Raw genomic sequence first — 24,999 nt, 5'->3', positions numbered from 1 at the left:
CGCGCTACGGCCGCGCCGAAGGTGCGCCAAAGGTAAGCCCGTCTACGCCCGTCCACGCCTGGCCCGCGCCCAGCGCCAGACCCCCTGGTTCCCGTAATGCCCAGCCCACTCGCATCACTTACGATGCCACCACCCTCCTAGCCCTTACCCCGGCCGTTCCCCCAACTGCGTCCAAGCAGCTCCTGGACACACCCATGGACCCTTCTCTTGCAACTCCTGCAAGTTCGACGGCACCAAAACCAACTCCTCATCCACCAACACCAAACAGAGCCCTGACACCAACCACCTAAATGCATCCTGCTCAACACCCGCTCGGTCCACAGACACGCCATCGACCTCTGGAATCTACTAGACACCATCTCACCGGACGTCGCCTTCCTAACAGAAACATGGATGAATGCCTCTTCAGCCCCAGACATCACCATTGCCATCCCGGAAGGATACAAGATCATCCGTAAGGACCGCATCAAGCAAACAGGAGGAGGCATCGCTATCGTCCATAAGAACTCCATCCGCATCTCAATCAGCTCAGACGTCAACCTTGCCAGCGCCGAACACCTCCACTTCCAGATCCACACCGACCCCAAGACCACACTCAGAGGCACCCTCCTCTACCGACCTCCAGGACCCCGTGCACAATTCAGTGACGACATCACTGACTTTATCACCCCACACGCCCTCCCCTCCGAGGACTACATTCTATTGGGAGACCTCAATTTTCACCTGGAAAAGAGCAATGACAGCAGCACCACCACCCTTCTGGACAATCTCGCCAACCTCGGACTCAAACAACTTGTCACTACCCCCACCCACATTGCAGGTCACACACTCGACCCCATCTTCACCTCCAGCAAACATGTCTCATTCAGTCACACCACAGCTCTTCATTGGACGGACCACAGCTGCGTTCACTTTATCTACAATAAGACCACAATCCACAACCATCCTCAACCCACCCTGCGAAGAAACTGGAACAAAATCACCATCGACCAGATCTCCTCATCGCTTCTTCTAAACCCCCCCCGCCCACTCCTCAAACCCCGACCAAGCAGCCATTAACCTCACCCAATGGCTATCCAACAGCGCCGACATCCTTGCACCGTTGAAAAAACGTCAAATCAAACTAGGCAGCAAAAACGCCTCCTGGTTCAACGATGATCTTAAGAAATCGAAGAAACTCTGTCGCTCCCTCGAGAAGGCCTGGAAAAAAGACCCAAACACCATCACCAGGGACGCCTTCAAAAACGCCACCCGCATACACCACCAACTAATCCGGTCTGCCAAGAAAGCCGCATTCAAAGACCGACTAGATAACAACGCCCACAACAGCAAGGAATTATTCAACATCGTCAAAGAATTTACCAACCCATCAGCCAACTCCAACGACATCACCCCCTCCCAAGCCCTCTGCGACTCCCTAGCTTCCTTCTTCCACAACAAAATCGCAGACATCCACAACAGCTTCGACATCCGACCCGGAGACCAACCCACCCAACCTTCTGCAGGACCTTCACCCCCCTTGAACATCCTTAACGACTGGAACCCAATCTCCACTGAGGACACCATCCGCCTGATGAACTCCATCCACTCAGGATCCCCAACTGACCCATGCCCTCACCACATCTTCAACAAAGCAGACTCCATCATAGCACCACACCTCCGAGATGTCATCAACTGCTCCCTCAACTCCGCCACCTTCCCGGAAAGCTGGAAGCACGCAGAACTCAGCGCCCTTCTGAAAAAACCCACAGCTGACCCCACCGAACTAAAAAACTACCGCCCCATCTCGCTTCTTCCATTCCCGGCCAAAGTCATCGAGAAAGCTGTCAACAACCAGCTCGCCACCTTCCTCGAAACCAACAAATCCCTCGACTCCTCACAGTCGGGCTTCCGAGCCAAACACAGCACTGAGACCGCACTTATCGCAGCAACAGACGACTTTCGAACTCTACTGGACAATGGAGACACAGTCGCCCTCATCCTCCTCGACCTCTCCGCTGCCTTCGACACAGTCTGTCATAGCACCCTTCTACAGCGCCTCAGAAACGTCGGAATCCAAGGAAAAGCACTGGAATGGATCACCTCGTTCCTCACCGGAAGAACCCAGAGAGTCCGCCTCCCACCATTCAAGTCAGAGGCCTCTGAAGTCATCTGCGGCGTGCCACAAGGATCGTCACTCAGCCCCACCCTCTTCAACGTATACATGAGCCCCCTTGCGGCCATCGCTCGCCAACACAATCTCAACATCATCTCCTACGCTGACGACACTCAACTGATCCTCTCACTCACCAAAGACCCTAACACCGCCAAAACCAACTTACACGAAGGAATGAAAGAAGTAGCCGAGTGGATGAAGCACAGCCGTCTGAAACTGAACTCAGACAAAACAGAAGTCCTCATCTTAGGCACCTCCCCCTCCGCCTGGGATGACTCTTGGTGGCCAGAGGCCCTTGGAAAAGCACCCATCCCGACGGACCACGCACGGAACCTGGGCGTCATCCTGGACTCCTCACTCTCGATGACCAGACAAGTCAACGCCGTTTCATCATCTTGCTTCAACATTCTTCGCATGCTCAAAAAAACATTTCGCTGGATCCCCACCGAAACTAGAAAAACGGTCACCCACGCACTGGTCACGAGCCGCCTGGACTACGGAAACACCCTATACGCCGGTACCACCGCAAAACTCCAGAAAAAACTCCAACGCATCCAGAACGCTTCAGCCAGGCTCATACTAGACATCCCGCGTAAAGAACACATCTCTGGTCACCTGAAAAACCTCCACTGGCTCCCCGTAAATAAGAGGATTACTTTCCGCCTCCTAACCCACGCACACAAAGCACTTTACGAACTCGGACCCGAATGCCTCAACACACGACTGTCCTTCTACACCCCCTCCCGTCAGCTACGATCCTCCAACCAAGCCCTTGCCACTGTACCTCGCATCAACAAAACCACCATGGGAGGTAGATCCTTCTCCTACCTGGCAGCTAAAACCTGGAACTCACTTCCCACTCACCTTCGCCTTACTCAGAACCACCTAGCATTCAGAAAGCAACTTAAAACTTGGATATTCGACAAGTAATTCCCCACCCTTCCTCAAGCGCCTTGAGACCCTATGGGTATGTAGCGCGCTATATAAATCTCTTGACTTGACTTGACGTATAAGCATTTGAATTATCTGCATCTTTCCACCATTGCACACCATCATACAAAATATTCGAATACCATTGATCTGAGCTCCATCAAATACTGAACTTAACAATTGAATACACTAAACAATGATGGCAGTGGAATAAACAGAACAACCAGCACCTCTGCTTTGTTTGTGAAAAAGTCTATATGTAACTCTCTATTTTGAGGCGTGCTCTATGTCTTTTAACCGTGCCACCCACAGTATCACCTAATATATACCGGATCACTCCGAATATATTAATCAATTTATAAAATATAGACAGAGCACAACACTGGGTTAAGTAGACAGCTGATTGAGCCCACATATATTTGTCCTTTTGGACACGACAGTTCGAATTACGATCACAATTTTTACAAAGCCTTGAAAAAGTCGCAAATGGCGACGAAACACGTGTCGGCTGTGGCTGTATTAATGTTGTAACCATAGAACATCCTCTATGAAGACTGTATGCTGAACAGAATCTACTATATGTTTTTTGTATTAAAACAATTTTGCTGGTTGGGCTCAATCAGCTGTCTACTGAACTTTACAACTTACTACTAAAGGGGAGGGATCTAGAGAGGCATAAGGGGGCATCGTAAGCTAAGGAAGGAAGTAGGAGGAACAGATATCCTCCCATACAGGAGTAAGCCCATTGCTATTCACAAACTGCGCTTCTAAAGTTACTGCAGCCAAAAAGGACGAAAAATAGTTGTAAATTTACACCAGCTCAGGCCTGGAGTAAGTCCAGCATCACACATGGCCAACCACTGGTACTGCAACCACCTGCCATATAAAATAATTGGGCAGGGACTTAAAACCCATATGAAATATTATTGAAATAAATGCATATATTTCAACATCTTAAAAATATATATAAATTAATTTTAATGTTAAGAAAATGATATCTACATAATAAATACATTATATATAATTATACATTATTTTAAATGTAGTGTACTTGTATAGCGCACGAATCGACCCCAGCTGGGGTATCTCGGCGCTTGTACGCATACCGCTGTGGAACCCTTCCTGGTTTTTCCCTGTGAAGTGCCCACTCCTGGGCAACCCCAAGGTGAAGGCAGGCATCCTAGCGTTGTTGGGGCCGTTGTGGAGATTAAGCAAGAAATTGTCCAGATTTGCAGAGTGGGACCCATGATTAGAAAAGGCACCGAGGCGAGAATTATCAGGTCCGAGCAAATTGAGCCCAAGACCCGCCGAGGCGGGAATTGAACCCTGGTCCCAGGCTAGACCTCTGCATCAGGGTCTGCCGCTCTAACCATTGAGCCACACTTCTATTTTACTAACCTTTTATACATTTTGAAATAAACGTAACTATATATTTTAAAAAATCACATTAATTTGAATTGCTTCAATAAACAACTGTTTATAATTTTTAATATATAATAAATAAATATACAACTTTTACTTTAGGTGGGATTTTTAAAAATAAATATTTAAAAAATAATGTTATTTTAATATAGTTAAAATAATTAAATATTCAATACATTGATAATTGTTCTGTAGCATGTTTTAAAATGTTGTTTTCATTTAAAATAAATATGTATATTTCATTTTCATTAATATTTAAGACAGCCCTAACTTTACATGAAAAAAATGCAATAATAAGTACTTTGAATTTTCCCAATACTTTACTATAGGGAGATCTCCGCTCTGCCTACATGTGAAAAGTACCTAGTAGTAACTTTGCACTCATAAATGTACATGTAAGTCTATACTTTGTAGTAAATGTATACACTCAGGCATAGTGAATAGTTAAAAGTAATACATTTTTTAAGTAAATTTACTTCTATAGACTTACTTACGTCTATTTTACCTTTGTGAATAGGCCGCATAGTTTGTGGACATTCCCAAAGTCCGATTTCACCCCTTTCCACCCTGGTGGCCTGGGGGTAGTCAGAGATTTAGTCCAGTATGGGGCTGAAGTATCTCTCCTGCCATGTTGGGTGGGGATATAAGCTAAACTGACACGGCGCTCAGCCAGGGGCTGAAGGGGTGAGCATGTTCTCCATGCAGGCTGTAATGCATCCTGCGTGGAGAACAGGAAAAGTGCACTTGACTGGTTGGGCCAAACAGTTATTGAGCACTTAGGAGTGGGCAAACCACTCCTCCCCTGGCCTGCTCCGAGAGCAGAGCAAACTCGCACGCCCTCAAAGCAGCACGAAGTATAATATGATAATGATTCAAAGTTATTATCATTTTATGTTTCGTACTTTGCACTGCTTAAAAGCTGTGGGACAATGCTTCTCCATAGCGGAGGAGCCGCCACTGATCAAACATACTACTGTGAATGCTGGTGATTAGGGAAAGGATGTAAAAGTACGTTCTGTCAGAGGAGGAAATCCTCGCCCGTAGTTGGACAACTTTTTTCATGAATAATTATAGGCCCAAGAATATTCGTGTACTGTACATTTTGTCTTAAAAGAAATACATTGCCATGTGATGTGTTCTCCCTCTTCTCTTTTGTTTTCATTAGACATGTTATTATTTTCTGCGGAGAGTTGCTATGAAAACATTGGCAGCTGGGCTCCTATTGTCTGCTATTTCCATGTGCTGTTATACATTCTGGAAGAGCAAATGGCTGGACCATGAAATCAATCGCTGGAAGTCATACCTGCAGGAAACCAGAACAAGAGGCACTGCAAACTTTTTCAGAATTCTGGAAACATGGCACACTACTGGTATCTTTTTTGTGGAGACTTCAGAGCGATTGGAGCCTTCAGCACTTGAGATGTGCTCCATCGAGTCAGCTGCTCGGACGTATTACAACAAACCTGTGTTTTTCCTCATGAAAGGGCTCAGTCAAATAAACAGATGGAATGCAAGTTACAAGGCCCTTACTCTGCTGTCAACCTTCAAAAACATCAAAATTCTTCCTTTGAGGTTTGACGATGTGTTCCGGCACACTCCAATGCTTGACTGGTATCAGAAGGTATGTCGTTCATTCACAGAGTCACAGTACACTTTAGCTATCTTGGTATTAAGTTGTCAGGATATATTTACTCACCCGTTCCCTCGTTCACCCACGTTCTTACTGAAGTACCTAAACTGCATCATGATTGATCTATTTTCTTTGCATATTTTTATAATTTTTATTGTAAATCTCTGCTCCCTTATTCTTGTTAAAAATGCAATTAGAAGTTATGTGAAACGTGCAGACTGTATAATCGTTTTGTTTGTGTAGCCTTTCAAAAATATATTTAGCGTTTAGAAATTTTTCATTGTGGATAAAAGTCATTTCTTTCTTCAAGTCATCTTGCAATGTTTATAGTATGCATTTACCGTGGAGAAAGGGAATCAGCATATTTGAAAGCATAATTACCTGTTTGTTCTTTTCCTCGTCAAAGTCCTTCCTTACTCAAGATGTTGAGCCTCCCAAAACAGTTTACACTAATTCAAATAACTGGAGAGAAAGACTTTTCTTTCACATTTAACAGTCTTTCTTACCTACCAATTACTGTCGTAGCGCTTCCTTTTCCTCCATATCTTTCCTCCTTTTGGCAAACAAATTTCTTGCTCTTGCTCTGTCAGCACAGAGCCCTATAGGTTGTAGTTAGGTAATTTGTTAAAAAAAAAAAAAAAAATCTGGGACCAGAGGAGAACATGGCGGCCGCAGGCTAGTGCGGTGCGCGCGTCCGAAACAACCCTCCGATGCACCGCGGTGCTGCTGACTCTTCTGTAGTTTAATGGAGCCGTAATTTGGTCTCAAACCCCCCAGGAGGAAAAGAACGTTGCTTAGACCCTTTCTTTGTCGTCTTTGCCGGATACATCGGCTGTTTTCCCCGCTGCCCTTGCGAGGCTCTCTCGGATGTGCTTGGCTGAAGGTGCAGGTCCCCGGTCCCTCCCCCTCGCCTCCCTGCTGTGGTGGAGCCGGTGGTGCCGAGCAGCTGTGGAGCTTAGGCGCGTCCGCACGGCGGCGGCTCGGGGACTTTTTCGAGGCGGGTCATGCTGCGGCAGGAGGGCTGCTGGCCCCCAGCAAGCTCTCTCTAGCGTTTCCAGGCGGGGACTCAGTAGAAGGTATTGCCAGCAACAGGACCAGGGAGGAGGAAGCCTGCAGAATCCCCGAATCAACTATGGATCTTGCCAGTAAGGTTGGGAGGGTGGGGGGGGGGGCACGGAGACAGTCAGTGGTGGGAAAGCTTCAAATAAGAGACAAACCTCAAAAAATGTGAGCAGGAAACGGGGGAAAGGTCAGAAATCAGGGAAGAAACTACAAGTCCCAGAATGCCCAGCTAAAGAGGGGGATAGGCTCGAGGAAGGAACGTCGGTATCCATAGGTGTAGAAGTGGAGGTAGAGGCTACTACTGTAGTTGGTATAGAAAATCGGCCGAAAACCGGCCCTGGCAAAGAGCTCGGCGGCAGCCCCAACCCCCGGAGCACTTTGCCAGGGCCGGTTTTGGTTCCCAGTCCGGCCCTGGAGGTTAACCAGGTTAACCAGAGGGTCAGTAGCAGCAGTAAGGAGGTGGGTAAAGGTACGAAACCCAGGGGCAGCTCTCAGAGGGGGGCAAGTAATAGATACTCCAAGAGCGGCACAGCAAGGATTACGCCCTCTTTGTGCTCATTCTTTAAAGTGTTGCCCCAGGTGCTGGATCTATTACCAGCTACAGTTACGGACACATCTGCTCCTCTGCCCACAGTTTCACCAAACACACCTACACCTTCAGGATCTATCACTACCACTGAATCAGGGATGGCTGACCCACCCCCTCTCCCCGAAGTGGTAGCTGATGGCGATGGTACTTGTGAACAAACTCCAATGGTTCTGGAAGAGGAGGTAGATGCAGGTGTGGACGGCATGAACGGCAAGAGTGGGGAGGTAAATGGGGCCGGTAACACACTTGAGGCCTAATAGCGTCAATATCATCTATGAGGGAAGAAATAAGAAACGATTTCCTGGTATCTACACCCAACCAGAGCGAGATACGAGCATCATGCGAGACCTTAGAAAGGAAAGTAGATGGATTATGCGAGAGAACAGAGGTACTTGAGGGCTCTGTGGGGTTATTGAAGTCCAGCCTAGAGGTTGCTGAATCCAAAATCCAAAATCTACGGAGGGAAGGAGATGCTATGAGGGAGAGGGTCGAATCGCTGGAAAACTACTCACGGAGGAACAACCTTCGACTCCTGAAGATACCGGAAGGAAAGGAAGGAGGGGATGTCAAGGCCTTTGTGATCAAGGTATTGAAGGAGTCACTTAATCTCGAAGAATCCATCGAGGAGCTTATCAAAGATATCCAGCGGATACATCGGGACCCATTCCGATTAAACCCTGGCAGAACGAAACCCAGGAAGATTTTGATCAATTTCCTTACATATACCCTGTAGGAAAAAATCTTAAATCTCTCATTAAAAGCAAAAACGTTAAAGGGCCCCGATTTCTCTTTCGAGGTACGGTCTGACCTCTCCAAATCCACTCTGGATGGACAAGTTCAGGTCTTTTGGTGCAACTGTACAGATGCGGTTTCCCGCATTTTGCGGGTAATGTATAATAACAAGATGCACAACATTAGATCCCCCGTGGAGGCCGATGAATTGGTGGAATCTATTAGAATCCACTCTCATGGTGGAATTTAATATAGCAATACCCAGCTTCTGTTCCAATGCTGTCCTTATCTCCTGCCTCCACTGGTAGCATACACTAGTAGACCAATAGACATAATTTTTGTGATTCCTTTGGGCAGTTGACGCCCTTTCTTAAAAGTCCTTTAAGCTAAATGGAAAGTGTGGTAGTGTACACAGTATTGAGGAGGTAGAATGGAAAGAATTATTGGTGTTTAGAGTCACGAAGATAAGATAAATAAAAAATAAAAATAAATTAGTGTACACATTAAATGGGGAAGAGCATTGGGGTTCATAAAAAATAATAATAAAAAAAAGAAATATTAAGGAAGGAAAAAAAAGGGGGGGGGGAGTATGGCTTTTAGTTGGGCTCTCTGATAAGTAATCCAACCGGTATTCGATCGCTCCAGGAGTGCTCCAGGAGTGCCAAGCGGTGCAGGAGGGGGAGGGTTGTCAGAGGACGCAAATCCGGCTTCACATCTGGCCGGAGTAAGTATGGGGGGGTTTTCCAGGGGGGGGGGGGGGGGGGGGGGTACAAAAGCAAAAAATACTTATGAGTCTGCCCTCCATAAGTCTGTTTTGTGTCTTAGCTGGGTACATTTTCAGCTTCGGGATAATAAGATTGCCAGGTGGCAGGGTATAGGGAGGAGGACGGATGTCAAATGATGACCTCTGTTCAATTTGTGTCCTGGAATGTCAATGGCCTGCGCGTGAGGAGCAGAAGAGAGCGTATTTTACAATATCTGAGAGACTCCCCCGCGCAGATCATTGTCATACTGGAGACGCATCTTCTTAAAGCAGAGGTCATCGCACTACTAAAAAAGCAGAGATGGGTAGATAAATTCATATGCACTGACCATAATGCAAATATAAAAGGAGTCCTCCTACTCTGTAAGAAATCTGCGAAAGTCCAGATTCTGGACTATAAGGAGGATCAAAGTGGGAGATGGCTCCTAGTGAGAATCTCAATCGACGGCTGGGTATGTATATTGGTCGGTTATTATGGTCCCAATCTCGATGACCCGTCTTACTTGGAGATAATTAGGAACCATCTGATAACTTCCCAAGACCCTATAATTTGGGCAGGAGATTTTAATATTGTGCTCAATCCCAAACTAGATAAATCAACTAACTCCAGAGCCTGCATGCCTTCCAAATCAAGGCAAACTCTCATAGAAATCATGACACAGTTGGGTTTGGCAGATTTGTGGAGGGAAAGGGTTGGCAATAAACTGGGGGTTTCCTTCCGGAATCTTAAATACAAGCACAAATCAAGAATTGATTATGCGTTATTCAGTTATTGCCTTAAGAACACCCTATTAGGGATAGACTACCTTCCCTCCCACCTGTCTGACCATTCAGCTCTCCTGTTCACTTTATAACTTGAAGCCCAGATTACACACCCATCCTGGTCATTTGATCGTACTATCTTACTGGAAGACGAGGAAGACAGTTTTCTGGCAATTGAGACCACCTCATTTTTGGAGATAAATCTAGAATCTGCGGCACTAGTTACGGTCTGGGAGACATTGAAAGCTTTTTTCAGAGGCTGCATTACCAACAGAGCCTCCCATTGGCACAAAATATATCAGGAGAAGATTAAAAACTTGGAGCAGGAAATGGATTCGATTGAGCAGAGGCTCTGTGCCTCAATAGGGTCACCAGGCGAGCAAGAGAAGTTGGGCGAGCTGAAAAAACAACTGGAGAATATCCTACAAGAAAGAGTGGTTAAGAGATGGGAGGCAAGTAAGATCTCCCATTTCGAGTTTGGGGAGGCAGCGGGTAGGTTATTGGCATGGAAGGTTAAGGCGGACCAAGCCCAAAATTATATTAGAGAGATCAAAGTTGAAGGGGAGAGTGTAGCCAGGATTTCTAATCAGGAGATAGGTACTGCCTTTAAGGAGTTTTTTATGGGTTTTATAGGGAAGACATACCAAATGACCAGCTGGCAAGGGACACATGGCTAGACCAAATTTTCCTGCCAACTCTCTCAACAGTGCAGAGCAAACGCCTGGAGATGGAAATATCTGAGGCTGAAGTGAGCAAAGCTATCAGGCAACTTAAGCGTGGGAAGGCGGCAGGCCCTGATGGTTTGCCAGGTGAGTTATACCGAGCTTTGGGCGCTGCTATTGTCCCTATACTGACAGCTCTTTTCAATGGGATCCTTAGGAAGGGGGAAGCCCCCCAAAATCTTGGGGAGAGGCGACCATATTCCTGATCCCCCAACCAGGGAAGGACCCAACTGAGGGTGGGTCCTATCGACCGATCTCACTTTTGAACAGCGATTATAAGATCTTCGCTTCCATCCTGTCAGCGAGATTGGGATCTGTAATTGGGGAAATTGTTCATCCAGACCAGGAGGGTTTCATCAAAGGGAGTCAATTATCTGATTTGACGTATGACCTGGTGGGGGCAATAGATATCGCTTCGGCTTTTTATCTTCCATTGGCTACACTCACTTTAGAAGCGACAAAAGCCTTTGATCGGGTCAACTGGCCCTACTTGGCTGCAGTCTTGAAGAAGTTTAATTTTGGCGGAAACTTTTGTCGTGTTATCACTCTCATGTATGGTGCTCCATCGGTAAGGCTGTTAATAAATGGTGTGCTGACAGAATCTTTTAAAATCATGAGGGGCACGAGGCAGGGCTGCCCGCTCTTTCCCCTTCTCTTCAATTTGTACATCGAACCGTTTGCTCAGCTCCTGCGGGGAGATGAAAATATTCCATCTTTCAAATTTGGGGAGTGGGAGAGACGGGTCGCACTTTACGCAGACGATATTCTCATCCTAACGTCTGATCCGGAGGCATCATTTCCGCGGTTATTAAAAGGGCGGAGGAGTTTGGTCGCATTTCAGGGTATGAGATCAATGCCAGTAAAACAGACATCATGGTGTGGAATACCCCCAATTTACACCTGGGTGTGACCAACTCTATGCGTTACCTAGGAATACGGGTGACTCAAGAAGTCGGAGACATCGCGCAAGTTAACTTAAAGAGAGTTTATAATGAATGTAGGAAGTTATTAAAATCTTGGTCTCACCTCCCACTTACTATACTGGGCAGGGTGAATTTGATAAAGATGTCTATCCTCCCCAATTTTACATTTATCTTTAATACTATTCCCCTGGCTTTTGATGTTAAAATGCTAGACAAGTGCCAGCGAGAGATACATTCTTTTATTTGGAACTATAAGTCAACCAGATTGGCATGGAAGAAGTTAAGGAGGAGGAGGGAAAAGGGGGGTCTGGCTCTGCCTGACTTGCAGTACTATGCATGGGCTTTTCAGTTGTCCCACTCTAGAATGCTCTTAAAAACACCATCAAATGCATCTTCTGGGACAATGTTTAAAGCCATGCTGGTAGGAGCAGTTTTACCAACTAACGGATTCTTGTTTAAATTTGGGGACCAGAATTTTTTTTTAAAAGTTACGTTATAAACTCTTCTGTCCTTGGCGAAAGCCTAGGTACAGATTAGAAAAAGACTAGGTTTGCCTTAATATTCGAATTATGCACCAGTGTGGGATTCCCCGGGACTTCCACTCTGTTTAAAGGACAGGCTATCGATCCCGGTGAGGGAAGGGGGATAACAAGATGGGGAGAGCTGCTGGCAGTAGGGTCGGTGAGGACCTGGGAAGAGTTACGTTAACAGGTGGGCCCTGGTTTCTCTAAATTTAAGTATCTACCGTTAGACAGCTGGGCCAGGGCTTTGAGTCGGAAAGGGACATCTCTGGGGAAGGTTAGTTACCTGGAACAGCAGTTGGTTGAGCGACAAGGGGGAGGTAAAGAGGTGGCCCAGTGGTATTGGAGTTTGTTGGAGGAGATCGATGGGGAGTTTACTCTACCCGACGAGTTGTGAGGAGAAGAGTTTGGCGCCCAGTGCGAAGAGACTTGGATAACATTTTTCACCCTCCTCTACAAAATCGTAAAACCAGCATGATTGAGACGTAACCAGCTGTTCACGTCACATCGAGCCTACCTCTCACCCCTGAGATTGTCTAAATTCCTCCCAGGAAAGAAATGCAACAAGTGCAATTACATCGAGGCCTCGGACGTGCATATGTTCAAGGACTGCCCCTACATCGGCCGGTTCTGGGAAGAAGTGAAATCAACCTTGGACTCTATCTTAAATATATCTCTGTCCATCACGCTGCCACTAATAATCTTCGGCTTGGATGTTGGTATTACCGGTCATGCAAGGTCTTTCTTGTTTTATGCAGTTCTCTTGGCCAGGAGGCAAATATGTAAAGATTGGGTGGAAAACACGGCGCCATCACACTCACGCTGGCTGATGTCCCTGTATGAAACATCCAAGGTGGACTTGGCCAGAACCTGCAGCAAACCTAACTTGGCTTTTTGGGACCTGTTGGTTCATTGGAGATAGCGTTCCGTTACACCCCCCCCCCCCCCGCCCCGGTCCTATGACTATGCCTATTACACTCCAAGGACCTGGGCTCCCCGATTCATCGTTGGTCCTACAGGTTGATTAATACCAAGATGAAGTAAGTGAAAGCCCGCTCCCCTCTACCCCCCTCCATCTCTCAAGTTCCATCTCCTACCAATAATCACAAATCGTGTCACTGAGTGGGAGACAGCCAAAATCTTAAGTATCTCGGCGCGGGACACGCTAGGTGGTTGGCAGCTTCTTGAGAGGAGGGCAAGGCAAATGAGGACAAAAAAAAAAAAATATTTCTACGTTACTAAATACGTTTAATTACATTATGCGGACATACGGATTGCTGATGGCTAGTGCAAACTTGTTGTGTATGGTCTCAGCACTAGCGGAACCTTGGTTTGCTTTTAAGTCGAGCCTACCAGACACCATAAGCAGTCAGGTTGCGAAAGACATATTGTGGGCTTATGAAAAACATACAGTGACGTGTAGCCTGCCCGTTGATTACCATTGGTTGGCTTTTCTGTCACTCTTAATTTCTTTCTTCAAATTCAAAGCCTTTACTTTTTTCAGAATTTCAATCTTGTGTTTGTCCCAGTACTTAATGTGTGCCCTTGTTTGCCGGTGCACTTATTTAACTAATACCTGCCAGTACATATTTATGACAATCCACCACATGATAGCACTGCCAGTCTATTTTTATAAAAGCACATGAAAAAGTGTTTAACATTCAATTTAAGGTTACAAAAATAATAATACTAAGATGCCCAGGCAATTATTTTGGCTTTGGGTCACCTAATATAGTCCAAATTGTCATATTCGTAGGACTGTAATGGTGAGTACATGCCATTAGTATTTGGCATTAAAGCAACCAAATGATGGACGGAGGACCTGTCCTGGCAGTTCGGTCTGGATTGTTCCCATGGGGCACAGGGTCAAGACTGATTTGCATATGGCTGGGTCTAAACTAGGGTGGCGTAGTGGACAAAAGAACGACGGATTTTACCCAGAACTTTTGACTGGGGGAGAATGTTTGCATTGTCAGCATTCTGTCCATCATTTGTTTGCTGTAACACTTTTCGCCCTAAGTGGGATGGTGTAACCGGGAGGCGGGGTCCGCACCCCCTGTATCCCGGAGTGCGCCTGTAAACTGTGACCCCCCCTCTTGTCTCAACAGGTGTCGGAGAACTCGAGCTGGAACCACGTGGAGGACCAGTACAGCTGTGATGAGGAAGACATGGAGCACGGTCCCTTTAACTGGCCCCGACCAGGTGACGAGGAGGAGGAGCACGACATCACCGTAAAAGACGCCCAGCTGCCGGAACAGGTGTGTCTATACACCGGAGGAGCGGTCAGAGTGGAGAGGAGTGGAGGTGTGGCGTGGAGCAGAGGAATTGAGCGGAGGAGAGGAGCAGCGTGGAGCGGAGGAGAGGCGTGGAGCGGAGGAGAGGCGTTGAGCAGAGGAGCGGCGTTGAGCAGAGGAGCATCGTGGAGAGGAGGAGAGGAGTGGAGCGGCGTAGCCGAAGGCAGCACTGCCAGAGCAGGGACCGTGGAAACAGTGGAGGCGTCTGCAGAACCGGAGGGCGGCGGCGCTTCAGGAGCGGGAGTCACACGGGGAGAGGAGGAGAAGCCGGGAAAAAGACGACTCGGAGTCCTACGGAGACCATCGGGAGAGACGGACCCAGGAGGGCAACGGACCCACGAGTCGCCCAGCCACTCCCCCGGAGGGGCGTGGCTAACAGAGGTACGTGGAAGGGTTACTGGGTGGTTGCGGTTAAAGAAGGGAGAACCCAAAATCCCTTAGAGTAAAATCCCCGTGCACTCCCCTCACTGACCGGGCCGTAGTTGAAGCACTGAGTGTTCCCTCACCCCCTTTCCCTAAAGCAACCGTTGGGTCGAACCCAGTACTGATACCTCCTCTGTTTCTGTCTCCCCCTTCGGCGGAACCTGGGCCACGACGGATCACGACAGAACAGGAAGGCGGAGCCCGACCCGGCGCCGAGAGGAGGGTGTCATCCGGAAAAGCAGGAAGGAAAGAAGCCGCTCACCGCGTCCTTCGCCGATCTGACCAACCTGTACAGACAGACTGTTTCAGTCAATAAAGCCTAGTTTGAACCCTACTAAGACTCGTCTCTTGCCTATTCCCACCCAGCCGGCCACAGTGGTGGAGAATGCGCGCAGTTTACCCATCCGTGTAACGACGATGGAAGCGATCCTGGAGAGACTAGCTAAAGGACAGGAACGGCTGGAATGGGTGGTTGAGAAGCAGATACAGTCGGCCGACGCCGATAGGGAAATAATGAAGGCAGCCGTGACCGCCCATGCCCTGGATCCTGTGATATCTACGGTAGCCCCAACGGCCGGCACGGTACCCCACAGCATCGGGGGGGTGTCACTACAGAAATATATACCTGGAGAGGACCCGGATGCGTTTTTACTCAATTTCGAAAGGGCTGCACGGGCGTGTGGATGGCCTGTGGCCAAGTGGCCTTTCTTTCTTGCCCCCCTGTTGGTTGGGGAAGCACAGGCCGCCTATCAGGTGGCTAATCCCACGGGGGATACCTCATATGCCAACATCAAAAGAATAATATTGGATCATCTGGGTTTGGACACTGAGGCCTATCGGATCAAGTTTAGGAAGGAGAGGGGTGTCCCCGGGGAAACCCCAAAACATTGTTTGTGCGGTTAAAGATGGCGGCAGACAAATGGCTGACCCCCCAGGTGTGTACCAAGGAACAGATAATGGACAGGGTGTATCTAGAACAGCTCTTGGAGGCCCTGCCGTATGCCACTCAGAGGTGGTTACGACAACACCATGATCTCACTACAGCCCAAGCAGTCGAGATGGCCACCACCTTTACGAGGGCCCAACCCAGACCCCCCTCGGGGTGGGAGCAGGAGAGAACAAGGCCGTCCGTGAAACCAGAGAGGAAACCGGTACGAATGCCGGAGGCCTTGAAACCCAAACCCTGGAGGCCAGAACCCCAGTCGCACAGTGGTTCAGTGCTTTGACTGTGGCAACTGGGGACACATCGCCCGGATGTGCCCTAGGAGAAAAACCAACGAAGAGCCCATGGAGGTCGGGTACCTCCCCAGAACAGTGTTATACTCGGCGGAGATGGGACCAGCCTTCAGAGTGAGTGTGAGGGTGAATGGGTCTCACATACAAGAGTTGCTAGATTCGGGATGCCGTCAGTCCGTGGTACAGACCCAACATGTGAAAGCCGCCCACCTGCTCCCAGACGACCGGGTCTATATTCGATGTGTTCATGGGGACGTCCGCCCCTATCCGGTAGCGCTCCTCCCCATATACCCCACGGGGGGTAGGCCGCAGAGCATTAAGGTAGGGGTGTTGGATACTCTCCCGGAGGACCTCATTATAGGAACCGATAACCCTGCATTCCTGGAGATGTTCCACGATAGCCTGGGAAAACAAGAAGGGAAACGCCCTAAGCCGGCTCTGGTGACCCAAGAACCGTGGGTACTGGACCGCAGTTTCCGGTTCTCACAGGCGAATGATACCACGCTCTTCAACGCCTGGGACAACGCACAGAGGAACCAAGGCCAGAACCCCGTTGTTTATCCCCGTTTCTTTATAAAAAGCGAGCTCCTATACCGACAGGGAAAGAAAGATGAGCCAGAGCAGCTGCTTGTCCCCCTGGCGTTCAGGGAACAGGTATTGTTCTATTCACATGCACACCTCGTAGCCGGCCACACCGGGGCCGAGAAAACGACCCAGAACATACTCCGCCATTTCTACTGACCAGGCATTTATAAGGACGCCATGGAATACTGCCAGAAGTGTGAAACGTGTCAAAAAAAGAACATGACTCGCCCCCCAGCGGTACCCCTACAGCCACTCCCCATTATAGGAGTACCGTTTGAACGAGTGGGAATGGACCTTATCGGACCCCTTCCAAAGACCCGGAAAGGGCATCAATATGTTTTAGTGATGGTGGACTACGCCACCAGGTTTCCCGAGGCGTTTTCACTATCCTCCACCACCACTCGACAAGTTGCGGATAAAATGCTTGAACAATTTTCCAGAGTGGGGTTCCCCAAATAAATTTGACGGATCAGGGGACCCCATTCGTGTCCAAGCTAATGAAGGAGGTGTGTCATCTGCTTAACATACACCAAATACGCACCGCCGTATACCATCCGCAGACAGACGGTCTTGTGGAGAGGTGTAACCGAACATTAAAGACCACACTGAGGAAAATGTTGGAGGTGAACGGATCAGACTGGGATCAAGTATTGCCCCTAGCTCTGTATGTGATAAGGGGGCAAAAACAGAGTAGTACAGGCTTCTCGTCTTTCGAACTGCTTTACAGAAGACAACCAAGATCCCTCCTGGACATGACTAAGGAGGCATGGGAGAAGGAGACCCCCGAAGAGACTATGAACACCTTGGAGTATGCCAGGAATCTCCGATCGAAACTCGGTAAAATGAGGGATCTAGCCTATACCAACCTAGAACAAAGTCAGAGGAAGCAGAAAACGTGCTACGACAAAGGGAAACGGTGGAGGAGGCTGCAAAAAGGGGACTGGGCTTTGGTGTTGTTACCCTCCTCCCATCAAAAATTTAAGGCCGAGTGGGGAGGGCCTTATCTGGTCATATCCACCATCGGAAACACCAGTTACAAACTACAGGTGCATCCATGGAAGACCCAGGTGTACCATATAAACATGCTAAAAAAGTTGCTGGGTCCTCCTCCTTCTGGGGTACACTTGGTCGAACAACCTCCCCCAACAGAAGGGAGCACCCTAAGACATCTCGTGATCAACGACGAATTGGTGGCTCAGGAGAGAACTGAATTAATGACAACCCTGAAGCAGCATTCCCCTGTCTTCTCAGACCAGCCGGGACGGACATCCTTGGCAGAACATCAGATACGAACCCAACCAGGCAAGGTGGTAAAAATCAGACCGTATCGCGTCCCAGAAGCCAGACGAAGAGGGATACAACAAGAAATAGACGATATGCTGCAACTGGGAGTGATTCGTCCCTCCAATAGCCAATGGTCCAGTCCGATAGTGATGATACCCAAACCAGATGGTAGTCGCCGGTTTTGCATGGACTTCCGCGCCCTCAACGAAATATCCACCTTTGACGCCTATCCGATTCCCAGGATCGACGAATTAATAGAAAAACTAGGAGAAGCCAAGTACATTAGTAACATTGATTTAACGAAAGGATATTGGCAGGTGCCCCTGCGGGAAGAAGACCGTCACAAAACAGCCTTTTCCACGGACTCAGGACACTATGAGTTCAACGTCCTATCCTTCGGGCTACATGGAGCCCCTGCCACCTTCCAAAGATTGATGAACAATGTATTGAAGGATCTAACGATGTTTACATCCGCATATCTGGACGACATCGTAGTGTTTAGTCCAGACTGGCAAACCCACCTAGCCCATCTGGATCGGGTGTTGGGGACACTCGCGAAAGCCGGATTGAAGATTAACGTGAAGAAAACACGCTTAGCCTTCCAGAAAGTGAAGTATCTTGGATACGTGCTCGGGCACGGCCTGATTGAGCCCCAGATAGAGAAGGTCCGAGCCATTGCCGAAACCCCCTTCCCCAGCACCAAAAAGGAGATGCGTGCCTTCCTTGGGCTTATAGGATACTACAGGCGGTTCATCCCCCAGTTTGCCCAGCTTGCTGCTCCCCTCACGAACACCCTCCAGACCAACTTCAAACAATCCGGGTTGTTATCCCCCACAGTGGATATGTTGAGCGCGTTTTCCGCGCTACAATGAATGATCACCACGACCCCTATCCTGACCTCGCCGGCTTTCAACAAGCCGTTTTCACTACATACCGACGCCTCGGATTATGGAATAGGGGCAGTTTTATCCCAGACAGGGGAGGACGGGGTAGACCATCCGATATTATATGTTAGTCGGAAACTGTTCCCGAGGGAGTTAAAATATCCGACGGTGGAGAAGGAATGCTTGGCCATCCGATGGGCGGTTGACAAACTGGCATACTACCTTGAAGGACGGCCCTTCACACTGTATACGGACCACGCCCCCCTCCTATGGATGGACCGCAACCGATCCAATAATCCCCGGGTGTTGCGGTGGTTTTTGGCGCTGCAGCCGTTTGCCGCCACCGTGCGTCACAAAAAGGGAGTGGACAACACTGGGGCGGACTACCTATCCCGTAATCCCCTTCCCGAACGGAAGTGTCCTGCGGGGGAGGTGTGTAACCGGGAGGCGGGGTCCGCACCCCCTGTATCCCGGAGTGCGCCTGTAAACTGTGACCGTCCCCTCTTGTCTCAACAGGTGTCGGAGAACTCGAGCTGGAACCACGTGGAGGACCAGTACAGCTGTGATGAGGAAGACATGGAGCACGGTCCCTTTAACTGGCCCCGACCAGGTGACGAGGAGGAGGAGCACGACATCACCGTAAAAGACGCCCAGCTGCCGGAACAGGTGTGTCTATACACCGGAGGAGCGGTCAGAGTGGAGAGGAGTGGAGGTGTGGCGTGGAGCAGAGGAATCGAGCGGAGGAGAGGATCAGCGTGGAGCGGAGGAGAGGCGTGGAGCGGAGGAGAGGCGTTGAGCAGAGGAGCATCGTGGAGAGGAGGAGAGGAGTGGAGCGGCGTAGCCGAAGGCAGCACTGCCAGAGCAGGGACCGTGGAAACAGCGGAGGCGTCTGCAGAACCGGAGGGCGGCGGCGCTTCAGGAGCGGGAGTCACACGGGGAGATGAGGAGAAGCCGGGAAAAAGATGACTCGGAGTCCTACGGAGACCATCGGGAGAGACGGACCCAGGAGGGCAACGGACCCACGAGTCGCCCAGCCACTCCCCCGGAGGGGCGTGGCTAACAGAGGTACGTGGAAGGGTTACTGGGTGGTTGCGGTTAAAGAAGGGAGAACCCAAAATCCCTTAGAGTAAAATCCCCGTGCACTCCCCTCACTGACCGGGCCGTAGTTGAAGCACTGAGTGTCCCCTCACCCCCTTTCCCTAAAGCAACCGTTGGGTCGAACCCAGTACTGATACCTCCTCTGTTTCTGTCTCCCCCTTCGGCGGAACCTGGGCCACGACGGATCACGACGGAAAAGGAAGGCGGAGCCCGACCCGGCGCCGAGAGGAGGGTGTCATCCGGAAAAGCAGGAAGGAAAGAAGCCGCTCACCGCGTCCTTCGCCGATCCGACCAACCTGTACAGACAGACTGTTTCAGTCAATAAAGCCTAGTTTGAACCCTACTAAGACTCGTCTCTTGCCTATTCCCACCCAGCCGGCCACAGATGGGTATGCCCAGACTTGGGTCCCTTGCTCACTGTGCAACTGGATTCGAGCTAGCCTGGCTGAAGAAGGGTGACATACCCTGAAACCAGACCCAGGATGCTTGTTTCCGGTCCAGGGAGGACCTGGCCTGGAAGTTTAGTCTGGACTGTTCCCATGGGGCACAGGGAGATCTTTTGACTGGGGGAGAATGTTTGCATTGTCAGCATTCCGTCCATCATTTGTTTGCTGTAACACATTAGTATTTGGCAGCGCTGGCAGGGACCAGAGGTGGTGAAAGCTGCAGAGGCTCCTTGAGGAATATTTTGGGCCCAGGCACTTAATATTTTACAAATTAATCACAAATTAATCACAGGTTTGTACCTCCACTGGAGCATGGCGTCTGTACCATTTCTCGGGTTGGTCGGCTTCTATCCCTTCACTGCTTACTTTTAAGAAACTACTTTTTTATTTGCTTAAGCACTCCATAAGAGTGCTGGTGTTTTCCAGCTTTCTCTTTCTCTCCCTAATATGCTTCCCACAAATGCCCCAGTGCTCATTTCTTCTATCATGCACTTCTACCCCTCACTCTCTGTTGGGAGGGGAATGTCACCAGCATGATATACACTCGTGTCCCCTGACTTACTTGCATGCCTGAACTGCATATCAGCGATCCTGTGATTTTTGATTTTTGGTTCTGCCACACACTAATCCCTTGTTTGTGCATTGACCTATGGCTGGTCTTTTGACAAGCATAGGTGTCAGACCTAGTTCTGAACTGGGAAGGGTGTACCAAGTGCATCCTCATCGTGACAAGGAACTACGGCCCCTGTAATTGGTTTCATGCGTTGAGCGCCAGAGGTGGCAGCAGACTGTGCAATTGAATTTTATTGAGAGGCTTATCAGCCATACATGAATACAAGCTTCCTGGCCCATTCATCTAAAGTGCTGCTGCTCATTATGAACCCAGAATCCTGAATGGAAGATACAGTGTGTTGTAAGTGTGCATGTGTGCTAAACGTGATAGGGTGCTGCGTATGAGTGAATCAAACCTGTGGGTTCCATTTTGGAAACCAACAGCCTGGAATCAGAGTTCCACAAAGAGGAGAGATGCTTTCTCCAGACAGCATATGCATATTGCTAGCATCTCCTAGATGGGAGAGTTATTGCTGGCATCTCCTAGATGGGAGAGTGGAACACCAGATGCCATGGTGAGGAATGAGGAGACAGACGTTCCATAGAAGTGCCAGGGCCCTCTTGATACTTTGGGCTATTAATGACTCTGACTGCAGCTACTATTAGGTAGCTGGCCATATTTACAGGGTAAGGCCTATTGTTAGGGAAAGGAGTCCTTTGAGGGGCACAGATTATTGTCTCTCTTCCTGATCTCTGTGAGGAGGGGTCATAAATAGCTTGGTTCAGCCTGCTCTCACCTCTTTTTACTTCTATGCTGGGCACTCTACCTGAAACTGCCCTGGTGGGCAGAGCATCCTTGCAGACAAAGGACAGGCCTGGAGGGTGGCTGACCTGGACTCATGACCTGGGAAGATAGGAGCTTATGACTCATCAATGTCTTTGTTTTGTTATCTTCTATTAAAGAGGGGGCACTCCGCAGAGTACTTAGGGACTACTACAACACCGAGGGTTGGTGTTGCACTGACAACTAAATCCCCAGATGTGAGGGAACAACGTCGGGAGTCAAGTCTGAAGAAGGAACTACTATACTGTCCTTGGTGCCAAGATATCGGACCTGTGAGTGAGGGAAGGAAGTGCCAGCCCTGCAGGATAAGTACATTGTGGAAGAGACTGCTGTAATTGATCCTGACATGGGTCTGTCCAACAGAGACTTGCTAAGCCCGCTTCTGCAGTGCGACCTTTGGCCTTTTTTCCATGCGTAGCTGGCAAGCAGCTGGAATCGTGGGCAAGTGTTTTAGTCCAGACTGAAGCTGTGGTGATCGTCTGCCGGTGTGCCCCTTAAGTGCATGTTGATAATGGTGCCATTGGGTCGCAACCAGACCTGAAGGCCAAGTGAACCCGGGAGGTGCTGTTGAGTGCACTTTGAAGAATAGAGGTCGTCAACTCAAGGCGGTGTGCTGAAAATAGCACTTGGCTTTCATTGTGCTGAAGAATTGTCATGTGCGGGCATGTGGCCATCGCTCTGAAAGAGTATAATTGAGTGTATAGTGGAGTCCTATATTTTCTGTGTTATAAAGAGCTTGTCTTTTCTACAAAGAGAAGATTTGGGCTGGAAATTGATTTAATTGTGCTAGAGGGTGGGTGATATTGATAATCCCCCACTACATTCCCAGAAAAGCCTGTGACTGCTGTCTACCATTGAGAGTCAGGGAAGGAAAGGGTTGTATTTGGCCCAGTTTCCAGCCATAGGAAGGGAGGCCCTGGATCATCAGTGGCATATAGGCTCAACCCCTGTGGATGTGCCTCAGTGTGTTCTGCCTGCCCCTTACCCTTTTGCATGGGGATTGACAGTCTTTGTGTGGTTGTTGGAAATGGCCCTTTTTGCAGGGCAACACGCCAACTACATCGAGCGGGGTTGTCGCATCGCCTCCCCAGGGTCTCAGGAGTGACGATTTGGAGAGATGGAGTTTGCAGACATAATGATAGACATAGCTGTAGGTAGTGGGAACAATTAGTTGTGAGGGGTCAATGTTACCGTGCAGTATTGTCACATAAATATACCTGGCTTTGAGTGTAGGGAGACACAATATCATGTTGGTTACAGGAAAAGAAAACCTTATGAGGCATGAATAACGCACAATGGGACAGAGACAAAAGGGGGATATGGTTCATGTGGGCATGGATACATGAGGGCCCAGGTGAGAGCAACTAGTCGCTAGTTTTGAGCGTCGTTATACATCACACATTCAAAAATATGGGTACGTTTTTACTGGCTGATAGTCAGTGATCTTAATCAATCACATATACAAGGAGACACACATAAGAGTGATCCACCAATGATTAAAAAACACTTGTTGTAGATCACGTCATCAATAAGTTGGATCCCGGGAATCACTGTGCTATGTACATTACACATGCTGTGGTGGTAGTACCTGTGCAGGGGTTAGCAGAATCGGGGCAGGATGCAGTTTTGTGCAATATTTATGTGCATTGAGCAAACTTACCTCTACCTGGATTGCTGCATTCTATGTGGGGAAGCCTAGTCCCCCAGAAAGTACTGCATCTCGTGGTTGGTGTTTAAGCCACATTCAACTGCTTTAACAAACATGATCCAGGTTGCCTAAGTGTGGTGTAAAAGGAGTTCTCTGTTTCCCCCTCTTTGTCTAGGTGGTACATGCTCGATTCCGAAGAATGAGAATTGTTTATAGGGGCCCTGAGGCTTGCATTCTGTGGCATGGTCGCCATGGGGTACTTCTCATCACACTGTTTCAGTGCCCTAGAGTGCTCCCTAATGCATTCTTTCAGCATCCTTATTATGCTACCTACGTATTGTTTGTTGCATTTGCACATGATAATGTAAGCAACATATATGGACACACAGTTGATGTTCTCTCTGATTCTGTATTCGCGCCCATCATGTCCGTTGAATACTTTCTTGTTCATGGTCCAACTGCACAACCCACAACACCCGCACTTATGAAAGCCCTTGGAGTGATGAGTGAGCCAATTACTGTCCCTGTCAATTTTGGGAACAGTGAGGCTGAGAATAGATTTCAGGGTTCTCCCTCTTCTGTATGTAATCTGGGGTGTTTCTGTGGTTAAACCTTCCAGTGTCTTGTCAGCTCTGAGGATGTGCCAATGTTTCTTCATACCTTTGAACAGATTGTGTGTAGGTTCATTATGGTTAGTGATCAGCCTGATGGGTTGATTAGAGGGTGTCTTGTTCCTCCTGTCTTTTAGGGGTTCCTTTCTGGATAGTTAAAAAATGTGTTGTTCTGCTATACTGAGGGTGGAAGTATTGTATCCTCTCGCCCTGAATCTGGTTTTCATTGACTCAAGGCAGGAGAGGAACACGCTCTCCTCGCTACAGTTCCTACTTGCCCTGGTGAATTCCCCATATGGGATGGCCCTGATTTGGTGAAAGGGGTGTGAGCGAGTGGCATGCAGAATCGCATTGCAGGCTGTAGGTTTGCGATGGAGTTTACTGTGTAGGGTGCCGTTACAGATGTAGAATTCTATGTCCAGGAAAGTTATGTGCGTGCTGCTGTGATGGTGTTTGAGATTTCATATATTTGTAAAACTCTTCCAGTTTCTTCTCTGTCCCTGACCAAAGCAACAGGCAATTGTCAATGTACCACCCCCAGTAGACTATGTGTTGGTTGTAGGTGTTGCCACTCGAGTGCCACACCCATTGTGTTTCGAAAAAACCCATGAAAAGGTTGGCGAACGATGATGGTGAGAACTTCGAACCCATGGCCACCCCTTCAGGTTGTTTATACCACTTGCCCTCAAATATTGGAATTGGAATTGGAATTGGAAGGTTCTTATATAGCGCATGGCTACTCGGGAGCATCCCAGCGCTTAAAAAAGATGGAAGTTGATGCAAAGACTAGGAAAAAGAGAAGGATGGTTTATGGCCTGGGAAACAATGAAGTTTTTAGTTGTTTTCGGAACATCAGAAGGCTGGGTTCTAGACGGAGTGATAA

The 24,999-nt window shown here is 48.6% G+C and overlaps 1 protein-coding gene across 3 annotated transcripts in view; it reads left to right on the top strand.

Annotated features, from left to right (window-relative positions):
• LOC144792671 (alpha-1,4-N-acetylglucosaminyltransferase-like) overlaps positions 1-24,999 on the top strand; it is a 660,182-nt gene that overhangs the window by 409,534 nt on the left and 225,649 nt on the right. For all 3 annotated transcript variants that reach the window (XR_013602591.1, XR_013602590.1, XM_078667818.1), the window contains exon 4: positions 5,673-6,128. Coding sequence is in view for 1 of the 3 variants with exons in the window: in XM_078667818.1 (XP_078523944.1) it covers positions 5,673-6,128 (456 nt within the window). In the remaining 2 variants the exon portion in view is untranslated. The remainder of the gene's footprint in view (positions 1-5,672; positions 6,129-24,999) is intronic.

This window comes from Lissotriton helveticus, chromosome 11 (genome assembly GCF_964261635.1).
Source record: "Lissotriton helveticus chromosome 11, aLisHel1.1, whole genome shotgun sequence".
Taxonomy (NCBI): Eukaryota; Metazoa; Chordata; class Amphibia; order Caudata; family Salamandridae; genus Lissotriton; species Lissotriton helveticus.
This window is presented reverse-complemented; position numbering and strand designations above follow the sequence as displayed.